Here is a 19,839-nt window from a genome sequence, read left to right on the forward strand (position 1 = left end):
ATTTGTATTTATATAAATTTTTAAGTGGGAGAACTTGCACAATTGGTGGCTGACTAAATACTTTCTTTCCCCACTGTAGTATGTATAAGCATGAAGTAGAGGCCTAAGCATTGCTGTTCACTAGTTTACTCCAATTAGGGAAGGGATGGTGGGGTTGGAAAGCAATAAAGGGAAATATATATATTTTTAAATTATATGTATTTATATATGTATATATATATATATATGTGTGTGTATGTGCATATATGTATATATATATATATATATATATGCGAGAAAAAAAGAAGAAAAAAACATATGGGGGATTGGAAGTGATGCAGACAATTACATTGATGGAAGTTACAATCTATCTATCTGCAATATAAAAAAAATAAAGCACTTGTCTCTCATAGGAACTAAAGTTTATCCCATTACACAACCTCTCCAGGGAGGACTCACTGAAAGGCATGATAAAGACCTCCAACCAAGATTACACCCTGAGCCTTCCCTCAGACAGGGGATGGGCCCTGCTGACAGCCTCATCTCATCACCATGGCGACCCCATCCTTAACCGTTTGCTGACTACGTCATCACAAAGCCCCTCCCCCATCACCATGCAGTATACAGTATCTAGCCTAATGCACACTGACTCAATGCTTCTTAATCCTTCATTGGAACAACTGCGTGTGGCTCTAAATACTGAACTCTAAAATATAATCTACCATCTAGAGATTTAACGGCACCACAAAACATCACGCTAGGGAAGAGCGTCTAGTTTGTCACGCGAATACTGACCTGGACTGGCATCACGCTGTGTGGAATCTGAGTGGAAGCACTCCCTGGGAGGAACTAAAGAAGAGGAGGTGCCACTCAGCCATATATGGGCATGATAAAGATGGGCGAGGTCTGGAATGACCATATATGGACATTTACACAATGGGACTTCCCATAGCACCAATTTTGACCAACTAAATCATTTAAGGGCATAATTAATTAGGAGGAAAAGTATAGCTTCACCAAGGGTGTTACTTATGAACTGATTGAGCCTATTGGCATATCACATCTAAATATTTATGTAGGTTTACTAATTATGGATTATGAAGACGGTTGAGAGGAATATCTGAAACGGTTGAAATATTCCCTTTATCAGGTTGTCAAATGTCATACTCAGACAGACATACTCTATGCAACCAAAATAAGAGTTGAACCTGACAATTTCTACAATGCAAAATTATATAATCTCCCACTCTCATACAGGGCACACGGCATTACTGCTCCTTGGTCATATTTCACAAGGTGACTAAAACCTCATAATTATTTACATTTTAGTCATTTAGCAGACGCTCTTATCCAGAGAGACTTACAGTAGTGAGTGCATTCATTTTCATACTGGTCCCCCACAGGAATCGAACCCACAACCCTGGCGTTGCAAGCGCCACGCTCTACCAACTGAGCTACAGCATTAGTGCTTGAGCTACAGCATTGGCTCAAGCACCCCTTTTTCAAGAAAGTGCCATTAAATGCAAACGTCCCCACTCCAGTGAAACCTTTCCCCCGCTCCCTAAACGAGAAGGTAATCTTTCTGTGATTACGACCAAAACCCCCGTTGCCTAGCAACACACAATTAAGGAATATGCTTTCAGAGAGGCTTTGCAGGCCGTCCATTAACAGATGAAATTACCAAAGCAACAAATGCCAGCCGCATGCACATGAATTTGTTGTGCTGAGTGTGTTTAACTTGAGCAAACCCTTGTGTGCAAAAACGACTGTAGGGTGAGCTAGTGTCATGGCTGCAGATTTTTACAGCAGAGAAAGATAGCTAAAGAGAAATGGTCCTTTTGACATAAACAGAAGTACCATATTTTTTTTCTGAGACTAGACAGCTTTCATAAATCCATTTGTTCTCAATCTGTAGTGGAGCTGTCAGAGCCCATGGCTGCAGCTCTAGCACTGGGGGAATCCATAGATGCCAGCCTAGTCCAGAGAGAACTGAGTGAATCTGTGGATTAGCATTGTTGTAAAAGGAGGATCTAAAGGATTAAACCCTCTCGCTTCTCATTACAGTCACTCAGAGAAAAGACACAATTGCTGATCGGCGATCTACACATTCATTTTGATTTCAGCAGCACAGCTAGGACGAACCGGTAGAAATAAAGCAAGCACTGCTCACAGCAGCTATCTCTTCATATGCATTTTTAATTGAACAACTTTGATGATGAATCAGACTTGTTGAAATCATAGCTTGTGCTGGTGATTTATCACATCTTCCACATTTCTGTTTCACCAACATTATTAGTGAGATACATTTAACAATGTAGTTCATTTGAACATTTTCCACATAATTCCTTTTCATTCCCTACAATGGTCACTGCTGCACCTGAACAGATCAAAGTACAGTGTATGCAACACAACACCCAACCTACTGCTCCAGGCTCCTCCAACGTATCTCATTACCATGATGCAACAAGACCGTCATGTTTACTACAGTAGGGGCCGGGGGGAAAGGTGGTGCATGGCGATTATGGGTCTCCTCTACATTGCAGAGAGATTTTTGCTGAAATAAAACTATAAGCAGGATGATGCTGCAAGCTGCAACCACTATTACACAACCCACCTGGCCACCAACCCACCTGGCCACCAACCCACCAACCCACCAGGCCTGTAGATTATGGCAGATTTAACAAGTATGCCCTTGCTCTGTGTGGACAAGCTCCAAATGCCTTCGGATGAGATGAAGGGCAGGGAATACAGGTCCTAAGCAAAAACTCACTCACTCATACAGACAGACAGACAGACACACACAACGCACGCACACAGGCACATATGCATGCATAAACTCATGGCTCCAATTCTCCCACTGTCTCCCACGTTTAACAGTGACCATGAAATACTGCCCACTCAGATTGTTTGGACAAAGACAGCTACTGACATGTAAATGTTTCTGCTTTAAAAGCAGCATTACCTCAGATAGATGACGACAGCTCACACCCTACCACATCACCCAGTCCTTGCCCCACTCCCACACTCCACCTTGGTAATCACAACCATTGCCTGTGACAAATACTAGCATGAAACAATACAGAGGACAGCAAGAGTCGTAAAGTGTGCAAAGATGGCTGACAGTTGACACGTGAGAGTCTAAAACACTTCACTTAGAAAGAGGAAGGTACTCTCAGAGCTTTTCAACAGAGACTTTGACATGTTAGGATCACAACAGCTGACTATAGATAACTAGGGCATGGGGAGGGTTAAAGGCTGTCATTGTTAAAAGTTATCATTTTAAGCCATTAAGCCAGTCATACCCCAAATAAACACAGAACATGGATATAACTAAAGCCATTCACATAAGATATGGTAGCCTTTATATGAAACATCAAGTTGAGATGTTTATCCATTGGCAATAAAATACACATCCACAGGTTAGCAACAAGCTGAGCTGCACACAGCAAAAAGGTAGATTAAAATGATGTGAAAGCAGCAAAGAGATCAATTCATCTCAATCCACCGAAAAAGTATCTAAAACACTTGAACGTTGAGTGGGAACCAGATAAATGGCCATTTTCAGCACTTGGTTTAAGAGCACTGAAATACAGTATCCTGTATTCGATTCATGCCAAATAGGTGTCACATAGAGAGCAGTTTCATAGCCTTACATATTCAACCATTATTTGAGGAAGGGGTTAACCACATGTCAAGGTTATCCTGACAAGGAAGGGTATAAAAGAAGAATTAATCTTATTGCAAAACCACAATACCTAATCGTTGTCTTAGCTTTAGTACGGAGTGAATGGTTATATAACCAAAGCCCTCATTTCAAATAGAGAAAACGCAATAACTGCAACAAGAATGCAATGAAGAATGGCCTCCTTTAGTAACCAACAAATACACTACAGCCAAGAGACTAGGGGAGCGAAGGAAGAGGAGGGAATGGAGAAGGGATTAAAGTGTGCTTTACTTGTATCTGGTGATGCCATGGTGGAGACGATGACAGGTGGGCCGGTACGGCGGCTAAGTTTCTGGTTGGCGGCCATAGCACTCTGCATGGTGGTACCCACGGGCATCATGGCTCCATCGGACGGGGTACCCCCAGCCTTGCGCATCATCTGAGGGCTGAGGTGGGGGCTGTGCATGGGCGACATGGGTTGCAGGCTGCGGTCCCGCTTCATCAGCTCCATGGGCACCGTGTAGTTGGTGGAGTACGCCTTCGGGGCCTGCTGAGGAGGCGGCAGGGCAGGCATGGACACTGGCATCTGCTGTTGTTGCATGGCTTGCATTGCAGCCCCTGGCATCTGCTGGTGCTGGGGCATGGCAGCCATCATCTGCATGCCCGGATGCATGGGGACACCCGGGTGTTGGGAGTATGCAGACATGGGCCGGGACTGGACAGGGACCATGGCGCCACTGTAGGGCCCCGGGGTACGAGGTCCTGGGTAGCCCTGGGTTGTTTCTAGGAGGTGCTGAGAGGGAGCGCTGTTGGGCCTCCTGGCCATGGCCTCGGCCATCGCGGGGGAGATGGTCTGCATGGCACCAGGGGTCCGTGGATCCATGCCCATGGCCATGGTCTGCTGCTGCTGTTGGTGGTACATGTCAGAGCGGTGGCTGAAGCTGTTGGAGCGACCCCGCGTGGGGGCCTGTTGCTGGGGCGTATGCGGAGGCTCTAAGGGCCTCTTGACACTGATGGCTACCCGCGACAGCACCCGTGCCTGCCCTAGGTTGGGAGCCACAGAGCGCACGTCATTCTCCTCCATGACTGCCAGCATGCCGGTTGTGTCAAAGCCCTGCTGGATGAGTGAGGAGATGGTACTCTCCGAGAGACCCTCGTTGCGAAGCAGAGCCAGGAACTCTGGGTCTGCGTTCCTCTTGGGGTCCACTGGGGCTGCAGGCGTCTGGGGGGCTGTGGGAGGTGGAAGGGCTACTGGTGCTGGTGGGGGAGGAAGAGGAAGAGGTGCAGGAGCAGGTGCGGCGAGAGGAGGGTTGGGGTTGTAGACCTGCATGTTGGGCTGTGGAGGTTGTTGTTGTACTCCGTAGGGCGAGGTGCAATCCTGCCTCATCATCATACCTCGCTGCTGCATGCTCCCGTCCAGCCCCTGAGTGTTAGGATCCACCACTAGGCAGGTGGCTGCAGGCTGCTGCTGCCGATGGTCCAGGGGACGGCCATTGATGTCGGTGTAGACCGGCTGGCCGGCTAGAGGGGGTGGCTCAGATGCGTACCGAGGTGAAGATGGTTGTTCCATCCCATAGCGAGCAGGAGAGCGCTGGCCATCTGGCATCATCTTGGCAGCGGTGGCTACAGCTGCAGGCTGACTGTAAACCTGGTTCATGCCATGGGCAGTTGGCGGAGGAGGGGGAGGAGGAAGAGGAGACGCCGATGAAGGACACGGAGGTCCGGGCCTCCCTCCCTGTCCCTGGTCCCAAGGCGGCCGTCCCACTGGGCTCATCCCGTAGTGGGACGGGGATCTGTTGAGCGGGTGAGGCTGTGGCTGCTGCGGCTGCTGTTCCACCCGGTAGAAGCCACGAGGATCCTCCGGTGGTCGGGGAGCCATAGCAGGGTCATGGGGATAATATTCCTGGGAGGCGATGGATCCTTGGTGACTATAAGCCATGGTTGGACGGTCGTAGTGGTTTAGCTCAGGGACTGAGCCCTTTCTCATTTCCCGGGGATCAGCAGCGTAGCCCTGCTGGCTGTACAGAGAGTCCTGGTAGGAGTAGGGGTCTCGTTTCAGATCCAGGTCAGGAGGACGCACCCCAGGGGGTGGCTCGTAGTAACCTCCTCCGTCTCCCCTGTAAGACAGCGAGTTCCGTCGGCCCGCAATCCTGCCTTGGTGGTCGTAAACGCTTTCTCCCCCGGCCCACTGACCCTCATTCCCCCCCAGGGTGTCCCAACTGTGGGAGCGACCGATATTCAACTGCTTGCTGGTGACGAGCATTGGAGAGAAAAAAACAGAAGACAGCTTTACAGAGGAAAAAAAAACAAGCGGGAGTAGTTGGTGTTTTCTTTCAAGTGTTCAGTTACCCTTTACATCAAAAGAGTGGAAATGAAGGAGGGAGGACGGAGGAGGAGGAGGAGGAGAAAGAGATGAAGCAGTGGGGTGTATCGTTTCACCTGATATCCAGCTGTAATGTTTTTGGCTCTCCTGAGGTCCTTGCTATCAGGTGGCTCCCCCTTGACAGGCAATCCTTGAATAATTAATCTCTGGAAATATTGTTGCTGGTGGTGAGACGGTAAAGAGGACACCACACTGTGCAAATATTGCAAAGGCAGCCCCAACTACTCCACTGAACCACAATGATAGGGTCCGTGCTGGCCACCAACTGTGTAGGCTACCCGACGCCGTGAGAGGACAAAAACTAGAAAGGAGGGAATATTGGAGGGGGTGGGATGGGATGGGGTCGTAGGCAGGGGCTTGTAATAATCCAGTAGGGTTTATCCTTCCCCTACTCTGGAACACTTTACTTGCTCCGGCGATTGCTATGAGGGATTACCGTCTATATAAAGCCCGATTAATTCCACTTAATTCCAAATCGTGACGTCACGTGAACCAGATAAAACATATCTCTGATTATTCTGCCCATTTATGAGGGGGCACACCTCCATCCACATCCGTTGCCCGGGACACTTACCTTGGACTGATCACTTGATTGGGTCGTCAATGAGTTGCAGGGCCGGCTGGGTCTCGTTCATTGAGCAGGAGGAGATTTACACTACACTGCTAGTAGCCCTCAAGGAGGGGGAAGGCAGGCAGGCGGGTAATTGAAATGAATACAGATCTCACTGCTGTCTCATGTGCTGTCAGGAAACATCAAATCCACTCTGATTGGACACTAATCTGTTGCCGGCACCGAAGCTGTCAGAGTGACCACGCAACTGCTGTGAAACTCGCCCGAAAATGTCACTTACGCCTCTGTAGCCTCCTGTCACACTGTCTCCCCTCACTGAGAGGACCTTATAATTGTCACGAGAAGACCTGGACTCTGAGAAACAGAAACCATGGGGGGGACATGGGAAACAGACTGGTAAAAACATTCACACTTTGAAAAGATTATTAGAACAACATATTGCCTGCCACTCAGAAAAATGAAAATAAATGATTTATTGCCCTTGAGAAATAATAAGCATGAAAGAAACTGACAAAAGCAAGGCATTCTGCCTTGAGCAGGAAATGCACCCACGGATTGTCCTCAAAGCACAATTTACATGTACAATTGTTTATCTAAAGCCATTTGTTCCAACCACATTCTATCTACCTGCTGTTACCACAGCACTCCACCCAAAGCCTTGCTGATCCACTTTACAGAGCGAAGCTCTGTAAATGGATTTTGCCCCTTGTCAGAGAGACCTGGGGAGAGGTAAAAGAGGGGAGAAAGCACTTTTTGTCATTACACATACAATCCCTAAGCAATCCCTCAAACCCTCTGTGAGTCCGTCATATCCTCCCAGTCCCTTGTGATACCTTGTCCTTAGGCCTACCTACCTGCATGGCCAGCTGACACTTGATCCCTGTTGGAGAGCTTCCATGTTAACTGTTGAGACGGAAAGGACGCCTTCATATACATTAACACTGTCCTGGGATCAGGGTTGGGGCCTCATGTTTTCTGTTGCTATGACAGCTAGGGGACCCTCTCAAATAACCCACCACGTTGACAAATTATACTAGAGTTTACCCTACATTTGCTTTTTATACAATCGTGAAGACCCAGATTGGACACTGGACTGCAGTGGTTGATCATGGTATCGTTCGTTAATCAGTGTTGCGTAATTAGGAAGATAAGAGATTGCACTGGACAGGAAGTCAGAGGAAAAGCTGAAGCGCCTACTGCTGTTGCATTATTGGTTGAGAGCAAAAAGGGGCTTATCGTTGACAGTGGACTTCAGTCCAACTCAGTTTGTGTTTTTGTATTTTTTTATACTAGTTCCAGGAAACTATAGTTGACAGAAGGAAATAAGGCAAGTGAGATGGAGAGAGAGGGAAATGGATGGATGAGAGAGCGAGAGACGGAAGGCAGCTTGGGGGCACTGATATTAAAATGAGAGCGAGAGTTTCTCAATTTGGAATCATGCTTGAAAGATTAACACGGTGAAAAGTAAACTAATTAAGTCTTTAGGGACTATGGGGAAACCAAAAGGCCTGCACATATGTAGAAGCACGCAGTTATCTATAATAAAGAAACCCTATGTAGCATATGCCTTGTGGGAATAGGGTTAAGTTAACTTTGGAAAACACTAACATTAATATCGGTCACTGGAAACCATTGCATTGTCCTGCCACCAACAAACACTGTGTGTACGTAGACTGTGTGTACAACAACCCGTGTTTCAACACCATCAGGGAAAACCTAAAAAGTCCCCTCTTACTGATTTCCTTCTGTGATCTGGTTCCCAAGAGAGAGTGTGTTAGCCTAGACCACACATCTGTATCAAACAGATCTAGATAGAGAATGTGTTCTGGGTTTGTAGATCTAATCATACAGAAACAACGAGGCAAAGACACTGTCGACAAAACAAGGATGAAGTATCCCTATTCCCTATACACCTGAGTATATAGATGACATTAAAGGGATAGTTCACCCAAATTACTAAATCACATATTGATTTTCTTACCCTGTAAGCAGTCTATGGACAGGGCATGACCACAATACATGCTTTCGCTTTGTTTTCCATTGCACTTTTTCAAATACTAACTTTTTAGCATTTGTGGCACAAATTAATTAGATTTGTGCCCCAAATGCTAAAAAGTTAGCATTTGAAACCGTGGCCAGTTAATGAAAACCAAAGCACGGATTGCTGTCAGACCTTGTCCATAGACTGCTTATAGGGTAAGGTAACCAATAAGTACTTTTGTAATTTGGGTGAACTATCCATTTAAAGCTGAGATCCACAGGGCCACTGGTCGCCCCAGGCGCATTTGTTATTGTTTTGTTTTTGAAACGGGGCAAAGGAGTGGTAAATTTTTTTATTGTGCATACTCTGCTATTCTATCGCACTTGCAATGATGTGCAATGATGTCCCTCCCCCCCATCTTTGTTGTTGTAATATCGCAAACAGAAGTGGCAGTTTCACCGCTACAGATTCCAACTTTAAAACGCAGTGTGACATTCAAATGTACAGACTTGTGGAGGCACATCAAATCAAATCTAATTGTATTTGTCACATGCGCCGAATACAACAGGTGTAGACTTTACAGTGAAATGCTTACTTATAAGCCCTTAACCAACAATGCAGTTTTAAGAAAAATAAGTGTTAACTAAAAAATTAAAAATAATAATAATAATAATTAAAGAGCAGCAGTAAAATAACAGTAGCGAGGCTATATACAGGGGGTACCGGTACAGAGTCAATGTGCGGGGGCACAGGTTAGTCTCTATTATGCAAGAGATGATACAAAAGTGAGCCACTTGTACAAACCCAGTATTATCCGCTACAAGTGGAAGGTAAAACAAAAGAAATTAATACCAAGCAGAAATATCTCAGTCACGACATACAGTACGTGGAGGTAGCGCAATATTTCTTGGTACACCTGGGTATTGTAACTGCTACTCTCATTGTTCCGCCACATGAACAGTACAGGGGTTCCTATTCAACAGGCTGTCATTGGTGGCTGCATGTTTGACATCTGTGAAAGACACCATTAATCAGAGTATCTAATCTCTCCGAGGCCACCCACACGGATGCCTATGTTTAATAAGCCCCCTACATCTCACTGTCACTCATACCCCAGCACCCTGCCTCGATATTAATAATGCATCTTAGTCAGACAGAGAGGGGGGAGGGTATACCACGTGTGTGTGTGTGTGTGTGTGTGTGTGTGTGAGTGTGTAAACTCACATGTGATGAGCTCATTTGTACTCAGTACACAGCAAGCGTGCGTGACCCTGGATGTGTTCTGAGCCTTTGACCCTGTTCAAGGCAGCTCCTCTCCGTGTCTTCTGACATGCTACAGTGAGAGCGCTTCAGTAATGTCCAATTACATTAAGACACGCCACCGCTGTAGCCAGCCTTGTTCTAACATGAATACATGAAACAAGGACTAGACATGAATACTGACTCTACCAGATATAAAAAACAACTGCCTCAATATTCATCCACAGCAGTTTACATGATTAGAATATTAAATACACATGAGCTGGGGCAGTAGGCACACTGTAGGTGAGAGATAGAATTACATTGGACCAACGTTGTTTAGAATTGGCACGGCTTGACCTCAATGCATGTTGTAAGTTGCTATGTGACTCCAATAGCAATACTATGACTACCTTGTGACTAGGGCTGTGGCGGTCATGACATTTTGTCAGCCGGTTATTGTCATGCAAAAGACTGCCGGTCTCGCGGTAACTGACCGTGAATTAACATAAACACGTTTAGCATCGCCAGGCCTCCACACAAACAAGCTGCTGATGCAGGCCTTTGGAACATCTACATTTTAACAAGTCTAATTTAGAAATGTAATATACAGTGGGGAAAAAAAGTATTTAGTCAGCCACCAATTGTGCAAGTTCTCCCACTTAAAAATATGAGAGAGGCCTATAATTTTCATCATAGGTACACGTCAACTATGACAGACAAAATGAGAAAAAAAAATACTGAAAATCACATTGTAGGATTTTTAATGAATTTATTTGCAAATTATGGTGGAAAATAAGTATTTGGTCAATAACAAAAGTTTCTCAATACTTTGTTATATACCCTTTGTTGGCAATGACACAGGTCAAACGTTTTCTGTAAGTCTTCACAAGGTTTTCACACACTGTTGCTGGTATTTTGGCCCATTCCTCCATGCAGATCTCCTCTAGAGCAGTGATGTTTTGGGGCTGTCGCTGGGCAACACAGACTTTCAACTCCCTCCAAAGATTTTCTATGGGGTTGAGATCTGGAGACTGGCTAGGCAACTCCAGGACCTTGAAATGCTTCTTACGAAGCCACTCCTTCGTTGCCCGGGCGGTGTGTTTGGGATCATTGTCATGCTGAAAGACCCAGCCACGTTTCATCTTCAATGCCCTTGCTGATGGAAGGAAGTTTTCACTCAAAAGCTCACGATACATGGCCCCATTCATTCTTTCCTTTACACGGATCAGTCGTCCTGGTCCCTTTGCAGAAAAACAGCCCCAAAGCATGATGTTTCCACCCCCATGCTTCACAGTAGGTATGGTGTTCTTTGGATGCAACTCGGCATTTTTTGTCCTCCAAACACGACGAGTTGAGTTTTTACCAAAAAGTTATATTTTGGTTTCATCTGACCATATGACATTCTCCCAATCCTCTTCTGGATCATCCAAATGCACACTAGCAAACTTCAGACGGGCCTGGACATGTACTGGCTTAAGCAGGGGGACACGTCTGGCACTGCAGGATTTGAGTCCCTGGCGGCGTAGTGTGTTACTGATGGTAGGCTTTGTTACTTTGGTCCCAGCTCTCTGCAGGTCATTCACTAGGTCCACCCGTGTGGTTCTGGGATTTTTGCTCACCATTCTTGTGATCATTTTGAACCCACGGGGTGAGATCTTGCGTGGAGCCCCAGATCGAGGGAGATTATCAGTGGTCTTGTATGTCTTCCATTTCCTAATAATTGCTCCCACAGTTGATTTCTTCAAACCAAGCTGCTTACCTATTGCAGATTCAGTCTTCCCAGCCTGGTGCAGGTCTACAATTTTGTTTCTGGTGTCCTTTGACAGCTCTTTGGTCTTCGCCATAGTGGAGTTTGGAGTGTGACTGTTTGAGGTTGTGGACAGGTGTCTTTTATACTGATAACAAGTTCAAACAGGTGCCATTAATACAGGTAACGAGTGGAGGACAGAGATGCCTCTTAAAGAAGAAGTTACAGGTCTGTGAGAGCCAAAAATCTTGCTTGTTTGTAGGTGACCAAATACTTATTTTCCACCATAATTTGCAAATAAAATCATTACAAATCCTACAATGTGATTTTCTGGATTTTTTTTCCTCAATTTGTCTGTCATAGTTGACATGTACCTATGATGAAAATTACAGGCCTCTCTCATCTTTTTAAGTGGGAAAACTTGCACAATTGGTGGCTGACTAAATACTTTTTTCCCCCACTGTACTTATAAGTCCCGTGCCATTATTTTATATGATTTTATAGTAAGAAGAATATAATTGAATTTAGCTGAATGAAATAGAAAGGATATTTTTCCCATTCCGGAGCGAGTGCGCATTTGGCTATGTTGAATGTAAAAGTGATAATTTGAAACAGGCAAGGGGCTATGTTAGATTTAGAGTTATTTGGCAACTTTAGATGTTAATGATACAAACCTTAGAATGTCTTAGAAATCAAAACATATATGAGCTGCATGATGTGACTATAGGCTATTGATGGTTTGAGAAAGTCGCAAAAAAAAGCTTGCGCTCTGTTCCTTGCCTCAGGCTACACACGCTGTTCTCTCATCAAGTAATCATATTATCACCCATCAGACTATTCTCAATGTAATATTGTCTTTACTAATATGTTAACTTTGTTTCGATTTAGAATGGCCCATTATCAAATGGGCAGGAACAGGGACAGGGGGAAAAAAGGCATTTCATCCGCCTATGCACTGGAGTATTGAATGGAGGCCGCTTTCCTGCCTGTTTGTTCGGGTAGGCTATTCGGGTTATTTCACTCCACACATCAACCACTGCGCGACAGGTGATATTCCACCCAAACTCTGTATGCCATGGGCTCCCCAACCCTGTTCCTGCAGCTACCAAGTGCTTAATTTGCGAAACCAAGTGAAATCTGTTCGGGAACATTGACAGTAACATGTTTTCACAACAAAACCAAAGTTACGTATGTAACCATGGTTATGTGAGCTATATGGATCACTCCAATATAAAGGTATCACTCCGCGGCAGAGGGATACATCCGAGATGAGGATTTACAGATTTACTCCCGTGTACACCTGTGTCACGGCTGGGGTCCGCCCCTATATATAGACCCCATGGCCGCAACACACGTTCTCTACATCCTTTTTGAGGCACCTCTAGCACCATAGAGGACTGGAGTGATCCATATAGCTCACATAACCGTGATTACATACGTAACCTTCGTTATGTTTCACTATATTGGATCACTCCAATATATTGGTATACCTGTAACCAGATTTAGTCGATGCTAGAGGGACCTGGCCAGCCAGCGGCGAAGTCAATGCGCGGAACCGAGACGCAGGGGCCGTCAATGTGGAAAGGGGGTCCCGGCGAGGGGCACTCCTCTCAGTAGAGCCCAGGATGCAGCCACACCTCGTGTTGAATGTGCCACCACAGATCCCAGCACTGGCCTGCCAGCCAGGCTGTATGCTGTCGTAATCGTGTCCACGATCCAGTGAGAGAGCCTCTGCTTTGATAGCCCAGCCCCCAGGACTCTCTCACCATAGCAGACAAAGAGCTTGTCTGTTGTTCTCACTGACCGTGTCTGCTCCACATAGGCAGCCAGTGCCCGCACAGGGCACAGCATGCCGGAGGGAGGCCCAGACTCCCCCGCCACTGCCGGGTGGTCGTAAGCAGACAGGATAAAAGGGATGTTCACATGCCTGTCTGACAGAACCTTCGGGAGGAATGAAGGGTTGGAGTGGAGAGATATACTCCTCCCACCGGGGTCCATCCGGTAGCACTCAGAACTTACCGAAAAAGCATGGAGCTCACCCACCCTCTTCATGGAAGTAATCGCTACCAAGAAAAACACATTCATAGAGAGGTGTTTCAGGGAGGAGGCTTTGCCAAAGCTGTCAAGACCACATCCAGATCCCAGCTCGCCATTGAGCGGGTCCAAGCTGGATGCAGGCGACGAACCCCCTTCATAAACCTGGAGACCAAGGGATGGAACCCCACTGGCCTGTCCATCCACCCCACATGGCAGGCAGATATAGCGGCCAAATACCCTCTCAGTGTAGAGGCAACCAAGCCCTCATCCAAGCGAGACTGCAGGTATTGGAGGACATACTGCACCCCGCATGACTCGGGCACAACCTCAATACCAGTGCACCAAGAGCAGAACAACCGCCAGCGCAACTGGTATGTTCATTACGCCCTCCTGTAGTCCTAACATGGACCATTGGTGCCATTCAGCGGCCAAGCCCAGAGACTGAGGCGGTGCGGTCTCGGATGCCACAGAGTTCCCCGGCCTGAGACAGCAGGTCGGGTCTCAGGGGCAGTTGCCAAGGTGTCCCAGACAACAGGGACAGGAGAAGGCTGAACCAGGGTCGTCTGGGCCAGTATGGGGCCACCAATAGCAGACGATTCTCTGCCATTCTGGTCCTGTCCAGCACAGCATCAGGGGAAAAGGGGGGAATGCGTAAAGCTCCAGCCCTGGCCAATCGTGAGCCAGAGCATCAAAGCCCAGAGGCCCTGGTGGCTCCAACATGGAGTACCATAGGGGGCAGTGTGCATTGCCCAGGGAGGCAAACAGGTCCACCTGAGCCCTGCCGAACTTGGCCCACAGGTGCTGCACCACTTGGGAATGTATGCTCCAGTCCCAAGGTGGCGGGCCCTCCCTCGAGAGCATATCCGCTGCCACATTCAGGATGCCAGGTACGTGCGCTGCGTGTAGAGACGCTAGACGTCCCTGAGCCCAGAGAAGGAGATCCCGTGCCATAAGATGGAGACGGTGGGACCTCAGTCCACCCTGATGGTTGATGTAAGCCACCACTGTCGGGTTGTCCGTTCTCACCAGGACATGTCTTCCCTTCAGATAGGGAATGAAAGACCGCAGGGCCAGCATTACAGCTTGGAGTTCTAGTGTATTGATGTGCCTGCCGCTCCAATGGGGTAGCCAACAGCCGCTGGCCGACCTGCCCTTGGTCACATCCCCCCAGCCGATCTGGGAGGCGTCTGTGCTGACCAGCTCCCAGCGGCAGATACTCAGCATCCCCACCCCACCTGAGAGAAAGGAGTGACAGCGCCACCTCAACAATGCCCTTAGGCACTGTGCGGTCACCTGCAGCTGGCGGTGACGGTGGCACTTTGGGTGCAGCCGGTGGGAGTTGAACCACCGTTGAAGAGGCCAGAGATGGAGCAGGCCCAGGGGAATCAGCAACGAGGCCGCCCTCAGCAAGCCCAACAGGCGTTGGCAGGTCAGGGCAGATACCACCCGCCCCTGCCGAAAGTGGTCGAGGCAAGATAAGATCGCCCGAACCGTTCTGGTGGGCAGGCGTGCTCTCATGAGGACTGAGTCCAGTTCCATGCCAATGAAGGCCACCCTCTGGGTGGGCGTCAGATGACTCTTCTTGTAATTTACAGTAATGCCCGTAGATGTGGGTCAGGAGCGTGTCTCTGTCTGACAGGACCTGGGTTCTGGTAGGGGCACAAATCAGCCAATCGTCCAGGTAATTGAGGATCAACAATCCTCGGGACGTGAGAGGTGCCAGGACAGCGGCCATGCACTTTGTGAAAGTGCGGGGTGCCAAGGAGAGGCCGAAGGGAAGAACCATGAATTCGTAAGCCGTCCCTTCAAAAGCGAATCGGAGGTACTGCCAATAAGCTGGGTGAACAGGAACATGGAAGGACGAATTCCTCAGGTCCAGCGTCACAAACCATTGGTCCCTGGACAAGGCCTGCAACACGCAGGCTGGGGACATCATGTGGAACCTCAGTACCTTCAAGTACCCATTCAGGTTGCGGAGGTCCAGAATCGGTCGAAATCCTCCGTCTCTTTTTGGGACCACAAAATAAGTGGAGTAGAACCCACCTAGCTGTTCTGATGTCTCGATCCTGCGGACGGGACCCTTGTCCAGGATTGAGGAGATCTCTAGCCGCAGGGTTTTCTTCAGGGGGTCGGCCACCGTGGTGACCAGAAGGTCCCTGGAGGACGGGAATTGGAGTTGGTACACCTTAAGCATTGTGGACAACACCCAGGGGGACTCCACATCCTCCTCCCACTTTGCCCTTTGAGACCAGGAGAAGCGGCCGAGGCCGGGGAAGGGTGTGTCAGGGGTCCTGCCAGGGCCTGCCTCTCCTCTGGCGCCCCGAGCGCCTGTGTCCCCCAGGCACGTCCCTATGGTGGTGCCTCAGCACGAGGCGATGGGACAGGAGAGGGATCCCCCCGTCATTTGGGTGTAGGTGGGTGGCGACGGTCCATCTGCCTTGGACCTAGGGCCTGAGGAGGCGGCATGAACCGTCTCAGGGTCTCCCGGTCCCTATGAACTTTATCAGTTTGCTTCAGAATGTAATCAACCCCTGGGCCAAACGTCAGCCCTGGGGTGATGGGGAGAGTGGCAAATGTGCTCTGGAGAGCAGCTGGCAGACGAGATGGGCAAACCAGAGATGGCGCCGGGAGGTAACCACCTGCGCCATGGCCCGTCCGTTGGCGCGGGCCACATCCCTCTGGAGCGGGGAAAGCAGGCGAGACACCTCCATCGCTTCCCAGAGGAGCTCCTCTGTGCCTTCCTGCAGCCGGGGCAACAGAGTCTGCAGGTACAGTGGCTTGCAAATGTATTCACCCACCTTGGCATTTTTCCTATTTTGTTGCCTTACAACCTGGAATTAAAAGTCAATACTTTGTAGAGCCACCTTTTGCAGCACTTACAGCTGCAACTCTCTTGGGGTATGTCTCTATAGGCTTGGCACATCTAGCAACTGGGATTTTTGCGCATTCTTCAAGGCAAAACTGCTCCAGCTCCTTCAAGTTGGATGGGTTCCGCTGGTGTACAGCAATCTTTAAGTCATACCACAGATTCTCAATTGGATTGAGGTCTGGGCTTTGACTAGGCCATTCCAAGACATTTAAATGTTTCCACTTAAACCCCTCGAGTGTTGCTTTAGCAGTATGCTTAGGGTCATTGTCCTGCTGGAAGGTGAACCTCCATCCCAGTCTCAAATCTCTGGATGACTGAAACAGGTTTCCCTCAAGAATTTCCCTGTATTTAGCGCCATCCATCATTCCTTCAATTCTGACCAGTTTTCCAGTCCTTGCCGATGAAAAACATCCCCACAGCATGATGCTGCCACCACCATGCTTCACTGTGGGGATGGTGTTCTCGGGGTGATCAGACATAGCGTTTTCCTTGATGGCCAAAAAGCTAAATTTTAGTCTCGTCTGACCAGAGTACCTTCTTCTTTAAGCAATGGCTTTTTTCTGGCCACTCTTCCGTAAAGCCCAGATCTGTGGAGTGTACGGCTTAAAGTGGTCCTATGGACAGATACTCCAATCTCCACTGTGGAGCTTTGCAGCTCCTTCAGGGTTATCTTTGGTCTCTTTGTTGCCTCTCTGATTAATGCCCTCCTTGCCTGGTCCATGAGTTTTGGTGGGTGGCCCTCTCTTGGCAGGTTTGTTGTGGTGCCATATTCTTTCCTCTTTTTTTGATCTGTACTTCTCCACAACTTTGTCCCTGACCTGTTTGGAGAGCTCCTTGGTCTTCATGGTGCCGCTTGCTTGGTGGTGCCCCTTGCTTAGTGGTGTTGCAGACTCTGGGGCCTTTCAGAACAGTATATATACACTGAGATCATGTGACACTTAGATTGCACACAGGTGGACTTTATTTAACTAATTATGTGACTTCTGAAGTTAATTGGTTGCACCAGATCTTATTTAGGGGCTTCATAGCAAAGGTGAATACATATCCACGCACCACTTTTCTGTTATTCATTTTTTTATTACAGGTCGTAATGCAACAAAATAGGAAAAACGCCAAGGGGGATGAATAATTTTGCAAGGCACTGTATCATGGTGTCCATGGTCGGGTACTCCCGGAGGCCGAATGACTCCATGCCCGCAACATAACTCAATGGTCCAGTCTCTGCTGTGAGTTGGAAGTGCCCCCTGGCAGAGGCCCAGCTCTCCTGCAAGGCCTCGCGGAACACAGAAGAGATGGGGACAGATGGAGAGTCATCACTGTCCGCCAGCATCGTCGCCAGCGAAGCAATCAACATCCGAACTTCAGAAAGTTTGTACCCTAAACAATACAGACGTCCGCAGAGAAAATGAAAGAGAACGTGTATCGCGGCCATGGGGTCTATATATAGGGGCGGACCCCAGCAGTGACACAGGTGTACACGGGAGTAAATCTGTAAATCCTCACCTCGGATGTATCCTTCCGCCGCGGAATATATTGGAGTGATCCAATATAGTGAAACATGACTCTGTTGACAGCTCTTCTCTCTGCAAGTTTGAGAAAGTATTGAAGGAGAGAGGGGAGGAGATGGAAACGCACGGTGGTGAGATATTATGTAGCTAAAAGGTAGCCTAATGTGTCACCCTACTTTACTAGAATTTGTTTAATTTTGGAATATAGGCTAGACCAATTAAAGACATCTTAAATCAGTTTTTTTTAAATATTTTTCTGTGGTGCGTAGTATGTGGTAGGCTATGTATTGTATAATGAACGGCATAATCATTTTTTAAATTCAGATTATTCTTTTTTTTACTTGGGCACATATATAGGCATATGCATATGTATAAGCTCTAATATAATGATAATGGCGCCGGAGGGGATGGCTGCCGTTTTACGGGCTCCTAACCAACTGTGCTATTTTGTTAGTTTTATCGCATTATTTGTAATTTATTGTGTACATAATGTTGCTGCTACTGTCTCATGACCGAAAAGAGCTTCTGGGTATCAGAACAGCGATTACTCGAACTGGACAAAGATTTTTTCTTTAATAAATCCGACGCGAAGGATATACTGCTTCTCCGAGACCACACCCAAATCTCAGTTATTTGCGTGAAGAAAAGACGGAAATACAGGGGACGGAGATCGGGGTGCCTTGTGAGAATTTGTTGGCGAGTGGGTAACCCACCTCTACCATCCGTTCTATTGGCCAACGTGCAATCACTAGAAAATAAAAATGGATGATCTCCGTTCGAGATTATCCTACCAACGGGACATTAAAAACTGTAATATCTTATGTTTCACCGAGTCGTGGCTGAACAACGACACGGATAATATAGAGCTGGCTGGGTTTTCCGTGCATCGGCAGGAGAGAACAGCTACGTCTGGTAAGACAAGGGGTGGGGGTGTGTGTCTATTTGTCAACAACAGCTGGTGCGCGATGTCTAATATTAAAGTAGTCTCGAGGTATTGCTCGCCTGAGGTAGAGTACCTTATGATAAGCTGTACACCACACTATTTTCATCTATATTATTCGTAGCCGTCTATTTACCACCACAAACCGATGCTATCACTAAGACCGCACTCAAGGAGCTGTATAAGGCCATAAGCAAACAAGAAAATGGACTTTAAATCCGTTTTACCTCATTTCTACCAGCATGTCACATGTGCAACCAGAGGAAAAAAAACTCTAGACCACCTTTACGCCACACACAGAGACGCATACAAAGCTCTCCCTCGCCCTCCATTTGGCAAATCTGACCATAATTATATCCTCCCTTATTGCTGCTTACAAGCAAAAACTAAAGCAGGAAGTACCAGTGACTCGCTGAATACGGAAGTGGTCAGATGACGCGGATGCTACGCAACAGGACTATTTTTCTAGCACAGACTGGAATATGTTCCGGGATTCATCCAATGGCATTAAGGAGTACACCACCTCAGTCACCGGCTTCATCAATAAGTGCATCAACGACGTCGTCCCCACAGTGACCGTACGTACATATCCCAACCAGAAGCCATAGATTACAGGCAACATCTGCACCGAGCTAAAGACTAGAGCTGCCGCTTTCAAGGAGCAGGACACTAATCCGGACGCTTATAAGAAATCCTGCAATGCCCTCAGATTAACTACAAAGGGAAACCCAGCCGCGAGCTGCCCAGTGAAGCGAGCCTACCAGACAAGCTAAATGCCTTTTATGCTCGCTTCGAGGCAAGCAACACTAAAGCATGCATGAGAGCACCAGCTGTTCCGGATGACTGTGTGATCACGCTCTCCGTAGCCGATGTGAGCAAGACCTTTAAACAGGTTAACATTCACAAGCCCGCGGGGCC

At 47.6% G+C, this 19,839-nt stretch overlaps 1 protein-coding gene across 8 annotated transcripts in view; it reads right to left on the reverse strand.

The window, feature by feature from the left end:
* LOC121553728 (C-terminal-binding protein 2) overlaps window positions 1-19,839 on the reverse strand; it is a 109,747-nt gene that overhangs the window by 45,705 nt on the left and 44,203 nt on the right. For 5 of the 8 annotated variants that reach the window (XR_005997569.2, XR_005997570.2, XM_041867064.2 and 2 more), the window contains exon 1: window positions 3,935-6,305. The exons of 2 other annotated variants lie outside the window; for them this stretch is intronic. Coding sequence is in view for 4 of the 6 variants with exons in the window: in XM_041867064.2 (XP_041722998.2) it covers window positions 3,935-5,906 (1,972 nt within the window). In the remaining 2 variants the exon portion in view is untranslated. Of the gene's footprint in view, window positions 1-3,934; window positions 6,306-19,839 lie in introns of those variants that run through there. One more of the 8 variants, XM_041867068.2, reaches the window with a different exon arrangement.

This window comes from Coregonus clupeaformis, chromosome 37 (assembly GCF_020615455.1).
Source record: "Coregonus clupeaformis isolate EN_2021a chromosome 37, ASM2061545v1, whole genome shotgun sequence".
NCBI classification, from domain to species: Eukaryota; Metazoa; Chordata; class Actinopteri; order Salmoniformes; family Salmonidae; genus Coregonus; species Coregonus clupeaformis.